We start from the raw sequence: 13,143 nt of genomic DNA on the forward strand, positions 1-13,143 counted from the left end.
TACAAAGTCCTCAAATTCTTCTTTTCAACTGAGCATTTGATTCCAGAGGGCATTTGTCATTGTTTTACCCATGGCATATTCACCGAGTACTCTGGGAAAGATGAAACTTGTATTTTGTATCTTCATCTTCATGTAAAGTCAATGCTACCCTTTAACAGACACAGCAGAAAACCTCCCATTTCTTCCAAAGAACAGTCTCTCGAGTGTAGTTCCATCTTCTGTCCCAGTCAGGGCAGGGAGGGCCGAGGGGTCCGCACAGGGAGCTGACGTGGTTATTGAGGGAAACTCAAGGCTCAGGCTGCAAAGGCTCATAGTCAAGTGGCGGTCCGTGTGGGCAGTGTTGAAATGAAGCCCTGAACCACCTCAGCTTAAAAGATGGGACCCAACCTTTCAAAGAAGACCCCCCAACCCTTTTCCTTATCCATAGCCAAGACAGATGAAGGGTGAGCACCACACAGCTAATCAGAGTATACATCACTCTGTCCAGGGCTTTAGGCAAACTGTGTCCGTCCCTACTGATTCTTACTCCTCGCGCCCTAGTATCCTTTTCAGTACTTTTTACACCCCCTACCTCTGTTTTTAAATTCTCCCCCACAGGATTCATATGGCAGGATTCATATGGCAGGTAATTGCTTTTTTTTTTTTTTTTTTTTTTTTTTTTTTTTTTCTCGGTACACGGGCCTCACTGCTGTGGCCTCTCCCATTGCGGAGCACAGGCTCCGGACGCGCAGGCTCAGCGGCCATGGCTCACGGGCCCAGCCGCTCTGTGGCATGTGGGACCCTCCCGGACCTGGGCACGAACCCGTGTCCCCTGCATCGGCAGGCGGACTCTCAACCACTGCGCCAACAGGGAAGCCTCTGGTAATTAATTGCATTTTGAGTTAACTGTAACAGCCTTTATGAAGTCCTCCAGCTGTGGAGAACGTTTCTTCAGGGTGGAGAGGCTGCAGCCCCAGGATACATCTCTAAGTGAACAAAGGGTGGGAGGTCTTCCAGTCAAGAGAAGGAGTGCTGGTGCCCTCTCTTTGTCCATGATGGTTGGTCCTGGTGTCTTGAAGTTTTGTCTCTTTGGATTCAGAACCTCCCTACCTCGAGGGAAAATCAGAGAAATTGAAATGATAGAGTGAACCTAAAAGAGAACTTTTTCTAAAATTTGAAAACTATTTCCATCTTGAAGTTTGATTGCCAGAGGGAACTGAGCAGACCAGGAGGATGGCAAGCCGGATAATCCCGTAATTATATGTAAATTTTTAAAAGAGGTATATTGTCGTTTGGAATTATCCACACCTATTCTTTGTTAATATAAGAACTTGAGAGAGAATTCACTTTTAAATCACATTAGTTTACACTTCACATCTCCCAGTTTGAAGGGTATCTCCATGCATTCATTCATTCATCATGTGTTTGTTGAACCCATTTTTGTTTAGCATCAGTGGTGGGTTGAGTGAACCAAATTTAGTAGAAAAGCTCTAACTCAGTGAATAAATGACTATGGCCCCTGTACCTTATATTCTGTTTTCATTCTTGATATATCATAGCTACTTCTATTGAACAGTTTGATAAGAATGCTGAGATAGTCGTCAGAAAATGTATCCAATGACATCCCATAAGAGCGAATGTCCTGTAGGCTGTCAGAAGGGCCTTTGCCCAGTGAGCAGTGGCTCTGTAGAGCTCGGTAGGCAGCAGGAAGGTTTGGAGACAAGTGGACAAGTGGCAGCAGTGATGCATTGTGACTTTGTTACTCTGCTTTTGGTTCCCGGGCTTGGGATATCAGGAAGGCAGCAGAAGATTCAGTGGGTGCTGGGAGATAAGTGACTGTGTAAAATTAAGCTTACTGTCTCTGTTTCTTTAAATTTCTCCAAAATCTGGCAGTATCTCATTCCTTCATGGCCAGTGTTTGGGCACTGCTAAGGTAAAGAGATCTATAAAATTTCCACTCACTCATGCCAAAAAAATAGTTTGAATTGTGGTTTTCCCATGAACCAAATTTAGTAGCAATACCCTTGTTTTAAGTTGGGGTGAAGGTGGATCAGACAGACTTTGAGATAGAGACTTTCAGAAGGGAAAGGATATAGGAATATAACAGTGGATTTCCCCCCCATTATTTCATGCTGTAGACTGATGCAAATTGAATAGATAATAGGGGAGGTTGCCATTAATAATGGCCAGCAAGGCTTTGTTTCCAAATGCTTCGGTTACCTGCTCTGGGTACAAGGAAGAATTACTTTCCTTCTGGTTAGCAAAAAGAGGCTTCTCCATCTCACAGGGTCCATGATGACGATGATGATTACGACATGATGGCAATCCACAGCAAGGGCAGTGGACCCTGGGCTGCTGGCAGCCGCTTCCTCTTGGGACCTCTAGCTTACTGACCAGCGCTACCCTCTGGCATCTACCCAAAAGTTGCTACATCTCCATGGATGATAAAGATATAAGAGGATACTAGGAAGGCATAGATATTTGGAGTTGGAGAGTGGGTGGGAGCAGCTGGTGGATACCTAATGTTTCTTTTTAAATAACTTCCCTACAATATAAAATTAAAGAGAAAGAAGTAATGGAGGAAAACAAATCCAAAGGGATAATGAGAATCTTCAGCATATTTTAGCAAGTGGAAGTAGTATTTGAAAGGGCATGTAAGTAGGAAGGAATACCACCCAAACAGTTATGATTAATTCTCTCACAATGGGACCCCTGCCTGCCCCTTTCTTCGTGGGAGCAAGAGCTCTATTTAACCCTCACAGCATCCCATCAGTTGCCCGAAGAATGAGATAAGCCATGTCGTTGCTGTTTTCCTGTCTATTTTCCTAGTTCCTTCCTTTGTCTTCCCTGCTTAAGTTAAAATGTTATTATTTGGAAATAAAAATAATTATGCAGATCAACTCAGCAGTGTTATCCCTGAAGAAAAGTGAGCTGTTATCATTTGTGTGCCTCAGGGCTCCTCATCCCAAAGGCCAGAAAGTTCGGTGACGTTCAACCCTTATGAGCCAGACCAAGGGCCCTGGGCCAACGAAAGAGGTGAGAGATGCACCTTTAGTCCCTGGGTGTTCACAGCACAGAGCTGTCTCCCACAGTCCCTTGCCGATTGCAGGGTGAGCTCACCCAACTGTCAGCAGCTGTAACATAGCACTGCTTAGCAGCAAGTGGTCCTGTCATCTGGTGTCAGGGGACAGATGCCACGGGTCTGTGAGCAGTGCTGTCTGTTGGATGAAATGGTCTGTACAGTCTCCCTCACAATAAATTGGCCACGTTGAAAATATCCTTCAATCCTGCTGCTCCAGGATTTCTCACCTCTTGCAACAACAACTGATATTACTCAAAGTTTCCACTTCTAAGATCCTGTTCTTGGAAAAATGTCTGTGTTCAGCAATACGTTTCAGCAGGAGGTGCAGAAATAAATGGGTGACTGGTAAAAACTGAAGGAATGTCTTGAGTTGTTGGAATTCAACACATGTCCGGGGAATTGTAGTGATTCTGTGAGGCCAGGAGAGGATAGGAGTCAGGGAGGCACCCCCCTCAAACTCAATAGGCCTCTACTAGACTGATCAGAAATTGGGCCTCTGGGTGACCTTCTTAGGTTTTCTAGGTGGCCCCAGGATTTTTTTAATTGGTGAATCTGTTCTGTTTAATGCTACAAAAAAAGCACCCCCAAACTTAGTAGCTTAAATCAACAACAATCATTTAATTATCTCATGCAGATCATGAATCTGGACAAGGCTGAGCTGGTCCGTGGTGGCTCAGGGCCTCTTGCAGGGAGATTGGGGGTGGAGCTGGGCCAGCAGGGGGTGGAGGCCATGGTGAGACTGGGGCCAGGGCTCTGGCGACTGGCCAGCATCTCCCAGTCTCCACAGAGCCTCAGAGGCTCTCAGTCTGGTCTCTCCGCCTGGGCTGGCTGGAACATTCTCACAGCATAGAAGGGGTCGGGGCTGTTGGACAATTGCATAGCATCTGAAACTTCAAGAGGCAGATTTCCAGCAACCCAGGCAGAAGGTGCATGGCCTTTTAGGACCTTGCCTGAGTATATCACAGACATCACTTCTGATATACTCTATTGGTTGACATGATTACAAAAGCCACTGAGGTGAGGTGACATAGATTCCACCTCTCAATGAAGGAGGGCCACAATTTTCAGACATAGTTTAAAGCCACCACGGCCCATTAGGAGGACCCCATCTGTCTTTGCCTCTGGCAGGAAAACCCTTTCTCAGTGTTCATTAGTTCAAGAACAGGGGTCAAGTACAACAGGGATGAAGGGCTTTTTCCTACTCCACTACCAGCTGCCTTGAGCGCCGTGAGCGCTCACAGACACCATAACTGCCCAAGGTAACCAAGGTCTTAAAAGGCAAGCTGTGAGCCCAGGAGGTAGGGGTGGGGGGGACGATGGCCGTTTCGTGGGGGATTCGGCCTCAGGGTTGTGCATTTCTTGACTGCATTGCAGAAGCCCAGAGAGAAGCCTTGCCCATGGACACCGAGGTCTATGAAAGCCCCTATGCAGACCCCGAGGAGATCAGGCCCAAAGAGGTCTACCTGGACCGGAAGCTGCTGACCCTGGAGGACAAGGAACTGGGCTCTGGGAACTTTGGGACGGTGAAGAAGGGCTACTACCAGATGAAAAAGTAAGTCAAAGCTGTGCCCTGTCACAACACACTCATTCTCATGGGAGCTTACATTCTAGAAACTACCACATGTACATGTATTGTGTTTATTTAATCTCAAATGCAAAATTTAACCTGGCATGGCTAAATCCTTTGTTATCAACAGTGTAGTTTTTGTTCATTTCTGGTACAATTGAAGTGAAAGCATCCATTATAAATATTAACTGTGTATGTAATAATTATATACATATTAGTTTAGATATATTATGTGTCCCTTCCAGAGAATTAGAAAATAGAAACAAGCAAAATATAAGAAAATTAAAACATCCTATTTTACCACTCAAACACCACTACTGTTAACAAACGTGTCTATATTTTTGGGGGTCTTTATATGTACACACGTGCACATATGCACTAATTAAAATGCAATCATTCAATGATAACCCAGTGTTTTCACTTATTTTCTTTGATTTTTAAAAATTGTGTCTCATTTCCCTTAAACTAGAAAATTCTTGATTATCCTTAGCATAATTATTTGCTTTATCCTGTAATTTCAAAGAATAGTATATATTACATAACAGTTAGAATTGCTAAATTACTAAAAATCTCTGTGTACTTCATTTGGTCTTTAGAAGGCATCCAACATGGAATGTTCAGTAAAAGTACTGGTTCCTAAGTACTTTGAAAAATACTGGTTTCTAAAGTCCTTTGAAACAACTCTTCTCTGAAAATCTGTTTGATAGGAATATAATTGGGTTTGGTTGTTTGATGCTATTTTAAATTTAAGGAATTTGTGTAAATTTTTTTTCTTGACCCTTGAATCATGTAAATGATTCAAGGGTCAAATATATAGACAAAAGTATGCGCAGAAACTTACGCTTTTAATCCTGCCCCTTCCACCATATGTGTGTGTGGATACATGTGTGTGTGTGTATATATATATATATATATATATATATATATGTATGTATATATGTATATATGTGACTGCTACGCTTATTTTTAAATATATGTGTATACATATATATATCGCAGTTATTTTGTAAAGTGAATATAATATATATATATATATATATATATATATATATATATATGTATGTATATATGTATATATATGTGACTGCTACGCTTATTTTTAAATATATGTGTATACATATATATATCACAGTTATTTTGTAAAGTGAATATAAATTATCCTGTATTAAGGTATAGATTTTCTCAACTAGTTTGTGATACTCAAATTCCTTGCTTAATTAAATATATAAATTAACATAGATATAACTATAGATACATAATTTCAGCTAGAGATTTGGGGAGATGAGAGGCCATATAGGTGAATTTGGGGCAAAATGATGTCTTTATAATACTGAGTCTTCCAATCAATGACAGTGACCCATCCTTCCATTTACTTGGGTCTTTTATTTCTCTGAACAGAGTTGTTTAGTTTTTTTGTGTAGAGGTCTTGTACAACTTCTTTGTTGGATTCATTCATAGGTATTTAGTATTTTTGATGTTAATATATGTGGTATAACTTAAAAATGTTTACTTGTTATTCCTTGGCATTGCTTGAATGCAGGAATATGACTGGTTTAGTCTGTTGGCCTGATGCCCAGCAACTTTGCTTTAAGTCCCCTATTATTTCTCGCTTATTATTTCCAGTAGTTTATCTATGTATTCTTTGACCCAGAAATATATCATCTATAAATAGCGACAGTTTTATTTCATCCTGTCCGATCCTTATATTTTTATATTTCTTCCTTGCCTTATTGTACTAACTAGGAACTGTGGTTCAGTGTTGAATAAAAGTGGCAGCAGCCTCATTCCTCCTTCCTGATTTCAGGGGGAAAACTTTCCACATTTCACCATTAGGTTTATAGCTACTGTTTATCAGATTATGAAAGTTTCCTTCTATTTCTACTTTTCTGAGGGATTTGTTTTTAATCCTAAATGTGTATTACATTTTTTGTGTACTTTTTCTCCTCTGCTGCTAGGACCACAGGATTTTTCTCCTTTATTGTGTTCATGTGGTGAATTATACTGATTGACTTTCAGATGTTCAACCCACCTTGGATTCCTGGAATAAACCCATCTTGTTCATGAATTATATATTCATCATATCTTTTTCATAAATCACTGAATTTAATTTATTAATATTTCCCTCTGAATTTTTACATCTACATTCGTGAGGGATATCAGTAAATTATTTTCTTGTAATTTCTTTTTTCTTTTATGAGGTTAATGTCATCCTCATAAAATGAGTTGAGAAGTTCCCTTCCTCTTTTTGTTTCTGGAAGAGTTTGTGGGTGTTCTCTCTTCCTTAAACATTGGGAAGAATCAAGAGGTTTTTCCTTGTTAAATTTAACCCCTACCTCACACCATACATGAAACCAGTTCCAGGTGGATGGCAGACTGAAATGTGAAAGGTAAAACAATAAACTGTCTAGAGATAGCATAGAATAATATTTCCTTGGTCTCAGGAAGAGGATGCAGGGGGCTCCTAGGGTGCTGGTGATGCTGTGTATCTCTATCTGTGTAGGAGCTATAGCATGTGTCCAATGTGTAAATACTCTTCTGAGTTCTGCACTGAAGCTGTATGTTCTTTTCTGAATGTATGTCAGACATAGTCTGTTACTCTGTTATTTTACCTATTTTATGGGATAGTTCTGTTTTTATTCTCCCATTTCAGAGTTCAACAAAAGAGGTATATTTCTTGTATTTGTGGGAACTGTATCATGGAGAGATACAGTTTCTCAAATCATACGTAGTTAACTTCCATTCATTTATTTAAGCCCCACTATATCAGAATATTTTCAAGAGTTGAAACATGACCCAGGTGATGTTTTTATTAGAAAATGGAAAGTAATTAGTTTTTTTCAAACTTGTTGAAGTGTGCTTAAAATTAGCAAAACTCAGTTTTTAAAAGTGTTTTATAAATTATGAGCTTTAACAGTATATGTTTTTAAATTCTGCAGCTAGAAATTCATTGTAACATACATTAAAGGCATGTTGTATTTACATACATTACACATAATCTGAGATGATAAATCTCAAGATGTTACTGGAATTCATGTATGTTATAGTTTGTAAAGTTTGTTAGAAAATTATTTAAATATTCTACAATGTGTTGGCTTTCTGCTTGGTTGGGGCATTCTTCAGCACTCTCCCATTATTTTTAACCAATTGAGTGTTACTCTCCTTGTCTATAAAATGAGAGAACATGATTGGAAAATTAGTCATGTATAACATGGCTTCTTAAGACACATTTCCATTCTGTGGCAGATATTTCTATAACATCATTTCTAGCATAGGAATTATGCTTCATGAAAGTTAGTTACCTACATGTGAGCCACTTTGAAAAGTTTCTTATGTGTTGTGATTTCTTTTGCAGAGTTGTGAAAACAGTGGCTGTGAAAATCCTGAAAAACGAGGCCAATGACCCTGCTCTTAAAGATGAGTTATTAGCAGAAGCAAACGTCATGCAGCAACTTGACAACCCTTACATTGTGCGCATGATTGGTATATGCGAAGCCGAGTCCTGGATGCTGGTTATGGAGATGGCGGAACTTGGTCCACTCAACAAATATTTACAGCAGAACAGGTATCCTTAGGTACCCCAGAAGCTCATACTGTGAGGGGCAGGGACCACCTGCCTAATGCACTTCATAACCTGATTTCTACAGGAAGTCTTGTCTCCTCCCACACCTTCCCAGGGTTGGTCCACACTCAGGGAGACAAGAGTAGCTGTAGTCTTTGGATCAAGTGTTCTTTAGTTCTTAATGTGTAAAGAAAAACTCTAATCCAACAATTTGGTCTTCTTTGCTCACTCTGTACTGGCCTGGTGATAAAATCAGCCTTAGACTATCTTGGCAAGCAGTCTCCCCTCCCAAGAAGAACAAACATGCTCTTTTAAAAGAAATTTTTAAATCAACATTTTATAAAAGAAAACAGTGATATTTTACATGTCTGGCTGACCTCTACATTCCCTTGAGTAATTACTTCTGAAAACATCCGTTGCTATTAATTGATGACAACCATCGATGGAGTAATCATGCTGTGCTCATCTCTAGCCATGGTGGAGGTGGAGGAACTCACATGGAATGAGTCATAATAATAGCCACTGATTACTTTGTCCCATTTGCTACATTATGTTTATACTTAACTGAGACTCAGGGTTGGTTTTGCTAGCTGTCCAATATTGGAAAGGGGATTCCAACTGAAGCCTGGCTCTTGGTGAGCCAGGTCTGACCATCCCATTATACTGCTTTTCATGCAATTCAAAGCATGCCTTGAAAATTCTACCAGCTGAACACCAGTCACCACCATTTGTGACTCTTGCTTAAGAAGAATAGGAAGTGAGTGGGTTCATATTCTGTGTGCATGGTTGGTTGTTCTAAAATGGATGCTTGTTCACTATCACTAATAACACATTTGTGACTTTCAGGCATGTCAAGGATAAGAACATCATAGAGCTGGTTCATCAGGTGTCTATGGGAATGAAGTATTTGGAAGAATGCAATTTTGTGCACAGAGATCTGGCTGCAAGGAATGTATTGCTGGTTACTCAACATTATGCCAAGATCAGTGATTTTGGACTTTCCAAAGCACTTCGTGCTGATGAAAACTACTACAAGGTAGGAACAACTTAGCCAGTATTCAGAGCATCAGGTAGTAAAAATCTGAAATGCAAATGTATGTTTTCTTAATTTATTATGGTAGGGTTTCAAGAAGCAATTTCCCTATTTAAAAATAACTATGTAAGAAATTTTCTTCTTAAGCTTTGATTCTATTGTTTAAAAAAATGGAAATACTCTAATATGTCACAACTTGGGATTTACTCAGAATAGTATCTTCCAAACTATGTTCCTTGGAACAATAGGGAATCAAGGTATTAATGATGATTCATTTGGAAAACAAACAAGAATAGAATTCCTTTGTTAAATCGTTTTGGAAACTATGCGTTGAACAAGTTAACTCTTACAGGACTTTTCAAAGCTCCTCTCTGAACCCTCAAATGAACTAATAGCAACTAAAAGAAGGGAAAAAAATAAGAAAGACCCATCCTCATATGAATTCAATCACAGTCTGTATGTAGAGTCTATGTTGATCAATTAGAAGATGTACTAGGATTGAGACCAGGTGGTGGAAGAGGGTACCAAAAACAGATTCCCACCTCTTCAGGTCCCTGGGAATGTCCAGCCACCTCAGAAATAGAGAGCATACCCTGAAGATCTAACTAGTGAATGGCAGGATGGGATCTGTGGGATTTCCCTGTGTGCCACACCCTGGAGTGGCTGGAGAAATACGCCTAAGTGTCCACACCTACCCACCCACCCTTTCTCTGAGAGCCAGGTGTGGGTATGACAGGTAGCAGCAGATAGCAGCTCTTGGTCAGCTAAGGGTCAGCACAAAGGTACGAACAACAGTAGAGGATCTCCCATCACAGCTCCTCACTCCATTCTTCATAGAGAAGCTGGCCCCAAAGCAAAGCTGCTTCAGAAATGAGCCAGCATGAGAAAAGGGTCAAGTGAGCCCTTCGCAGGGACTGCTGGGAGATGGAGCAAAGGGAACAATAGCCTAGAATAACAACCACACATGCACACGAGAAAAAAATAGATTTTATGTTGGAGACACTTTGTAACATGCATTTCATCAAGATAATTAGAGAGAAGAAAATATAGACTAAAACAAGGACTCAAAGAGGAGACGAAGAAGTTGAGATAACAAATAATCCCAAAACTTAGTGCATTAAAACAATGCCAAGCATTAATTTACACACAGTTCAACACCGTAGGCAGAGCTTGGTGGAAATGGTGCATCTCTGCTCCACACAGTGTCTCAGGAGGTGGTTCCAAGGGGGCAGAGGATTTATTTCCACTCTGCTCACTCACACAGCTAATGACTGATTTGACATGGGCTGTGGTCTGGGACCTCCACTGGGCTGTACCCATTAAACAATAACTTAACTACATGTGGCCTCTCCATGTGCCCCTGAGCTTACTCACAGCATGGCAGCTGGGTCCTAAGAGCAAGTTACTCAAGAGGCAGGAAGTGGAGGCCGCCAGGCTCCTAAGTTCAGGGCCCAGGAACTGGCTCAGAGTCATGTCCACTTATTCTATTGGTCAGAGCAGCACGATGGAGTGGGAGACCCCAGCTTCTGTCCCCCAACAAAGATCAACAGTTAGACAGCTATCCATGAATGAAACAGCTCTGGGAGAAAGCTGGAGTCCACTTAAGAAGGAGCACAGTGGAACGAAAAACCTGAGAATAACTACATAAAAAGGGAAGGAACAATAGCTTAATTTTGCCTGCATCATCCCATCCTTCAGGTCAGCACTGCTCAGTGGAGGCAAGAACCCAGCTAGAAAGAGTTCTCTTCACCAGGAAAGGGAAAGCAGGGTGAGCAACCAACTTCCCCAGCCTTTTGGAGCAGTGCATGAAGGACCCGCTTCAGTTTCACACAACCCAGAGGCCAGCAAAGCTGAGCTGTCTAGAGACAGCTAGGAACAAGGAAGAAGGGAGAAGGATGGGGGCTACCACTATCAGCTACACAGCAGGAGTGAGCATGGTTCCTGGTGACCTTCTCTGCAAAGGACCCCCAGCAGCCTTCACTACTGAGAACTTCAACTGCCCTCGCAGATGCTGCAGATCCCCCCAGCTTTCAACACGCAGGATCTCATCAGGGACTCCCCACAGATTTCACCGCTGAGGGTTTTTGCCCTATAGGTTTTCTAATTCACAGACACAAGCCACCTGAGTCCCTCCCTACTCCCCCCACCTCACCCACTGGGGAGCAGGATCCATACCAGCAGCCCACTCCAGCTGCTGCAGCTGCTTGCATGCAAAATGGCAGCCTGGACCCCAATGGCTGATCCCCACCAGCATGTGTGCACTCATGGCTATCCCTGCAGCTGTGCACCTGCACACTGCCAGCTCAAATCCCATTACTGGCCTCCACTGCTGTGCAGGTACCTGGGATGAGCCTGTGAAGCTGCAGGAGTGCACTCTGACAGCCAAGGCCCCTATGGCATCTTGTGGGCTTGGATATGGCCCGGTCTCCTGTCACTGGCCTGCACCACTGGGCTCACCTGCAGCTGTGCACTTACACACTGTCAGCCCAACTCCCATCACCTTTAGTGCCATGCATGTACCCACGGCAAGTGTCTGCAGCCACAAAAGGGCACGTCGGTAGCCCAGGGTCACTGCAGCTGCTAGTGCACCCACAGTTGGCCTCAACCTGTGCTGCTAGGCCCAGCCCCTGCCACTATGTGTTTTGCAGCCAGCCCCAGTCACTATAGAGGCAGCTGCAGCCAGCCCCCACAGCTGAGTATATGCACACCACTGGCTCTGGCCACTGCCAACACCTGCCTGGTCCCTAGCTGCTGGGCCTGGAGGTACCACTGAGGACCCCAACAGCCCTTGCAGCCACTGCAGATCCCCTGTAGCTATTGCCAAGGAGCACACAGTTGTTGTTTTGTGAACCACAGAGATGTAAGCAAGTGAGACATTAAGCCCTACCCCCAGACCTGGAGCCATCACATACCCTTGCACTTGATATCCTGTACCCTAGACCAGCAGTCCCCAACCTTTTTGGCACCAGGGACCAGTTTCGTGGAAGACAGTTTTTCCACACACCGGGGGTGGGGATGGTTTGGGGATGATTCAAGCGCATTACATGTGTTGTGCACTTTATTTCTATTATTACTACATTGTAATATATAATGAAATAATTATACAACTCACCATAATGCAGAATCAGTGGCAGCCCGGAGCTTGTTTTCACTTGCCACTCACTGATAGGGTTTTGATATGAGTCTGCAAGCAATTGATTTATTACAGGCTCTGTGCAGTCACACCTCTCTGCTAATGATAATATTTGCAGCCACTCCCCAGAACTAGCATCACCACCTCAGCTCCACCTGAGATCACCAGGCATTAGATTCTCATATGGAGCATGCAACCTAGATCCCTTGCATGTGCCATTCACAGCAGGGTTCATGCTCCTCTGAGAATCTATGCTGCCACTGATCTGACAGGAGGTGGCAATGAGAGCAATGGGGAGCGGTTGTAAATACAGATGAAGCTTGGCTCGCTTGCCTGCTGTTCACCTCCTTCTGTACAGCCCAGTACTGGTCTTTGGCCCAGGGGTTGGGGACCCATGCCCTAGACCCAGGGTCAAAGTATGCTCCAGCATGCTCCCACCCACAGGTGAAAGTCTTTCCTTCCTGAAGTCAGCCCATACAGTCTGGAAGAGGTGGCTGCATCTTCAAATGTACAGATGCCTACACAAGGCTGCAAGGATCATGAAGAATCAGGGAAACATGACACAACCAAAAGAACATGGTAAACTTCCAATAACTGATCCCCCCAAAATGGAGATACACAGATTGTCTAACAAATAATTCAAAAATAATTCTTCTGCTCAGAGAGCTACAAAAGAACACAGATAAACAATTTAATAAAAATCAGAAAAACAGTACAAAAACAAAATAAGTTCAACAAAGACACAGAGAACATAAAAAAGAAGCAAACAACTTTTGGAGTTGTACAATAC

The 13,143-nt window shown here is 42.5% G+C and overlaps 1 protein-coding gene across 1 annotated transcript in view; it reads left to right on the plus strand.

Moving 5' to 3' along the window:
• Positions 1-13,143, plus strand: part of SYK (spleen associated tyrosine kinase) — a 94,631-nt gene that overhangs the window by 68,112 nt on the left and 13,376 nt on the right. Inside the window, exons 8-11 of the mRNA XM_007122546.3 lie at positions 2,934-3,015; positions 4,436-4,613; positions 7,981-8,190; positions 9,034-9,223. Coding sequence (XP_007122608.1) covers positions 2,934-3,015; positions 4,436-4,613; positions 7,981-8,190; positions 9,034-9,223 — 660 coding nt within the window. The remainder of the gene's footprint in view (positions 1-2,933; positions 3,016-4,435; positions 4,614-7,980; positions 8,191-9,033; positions 9,224-13,143) is intronic.

The sequence above is a fragment of the Physeter macrocephalus genome, chromosome 9 (genome assembly GCF_002837175.3).
Source record: "Physeter macrocephalus isolate SW-GA chromosome 9, ASM283717v5, whole genome shotgun sequence".
NCBI classification, from domain to species: Eukaryota; Metazoa; Chordata; class Mammalia; order Artiodactyla; family Physeteridae; genus Physeter; species Physeter macrocephalus.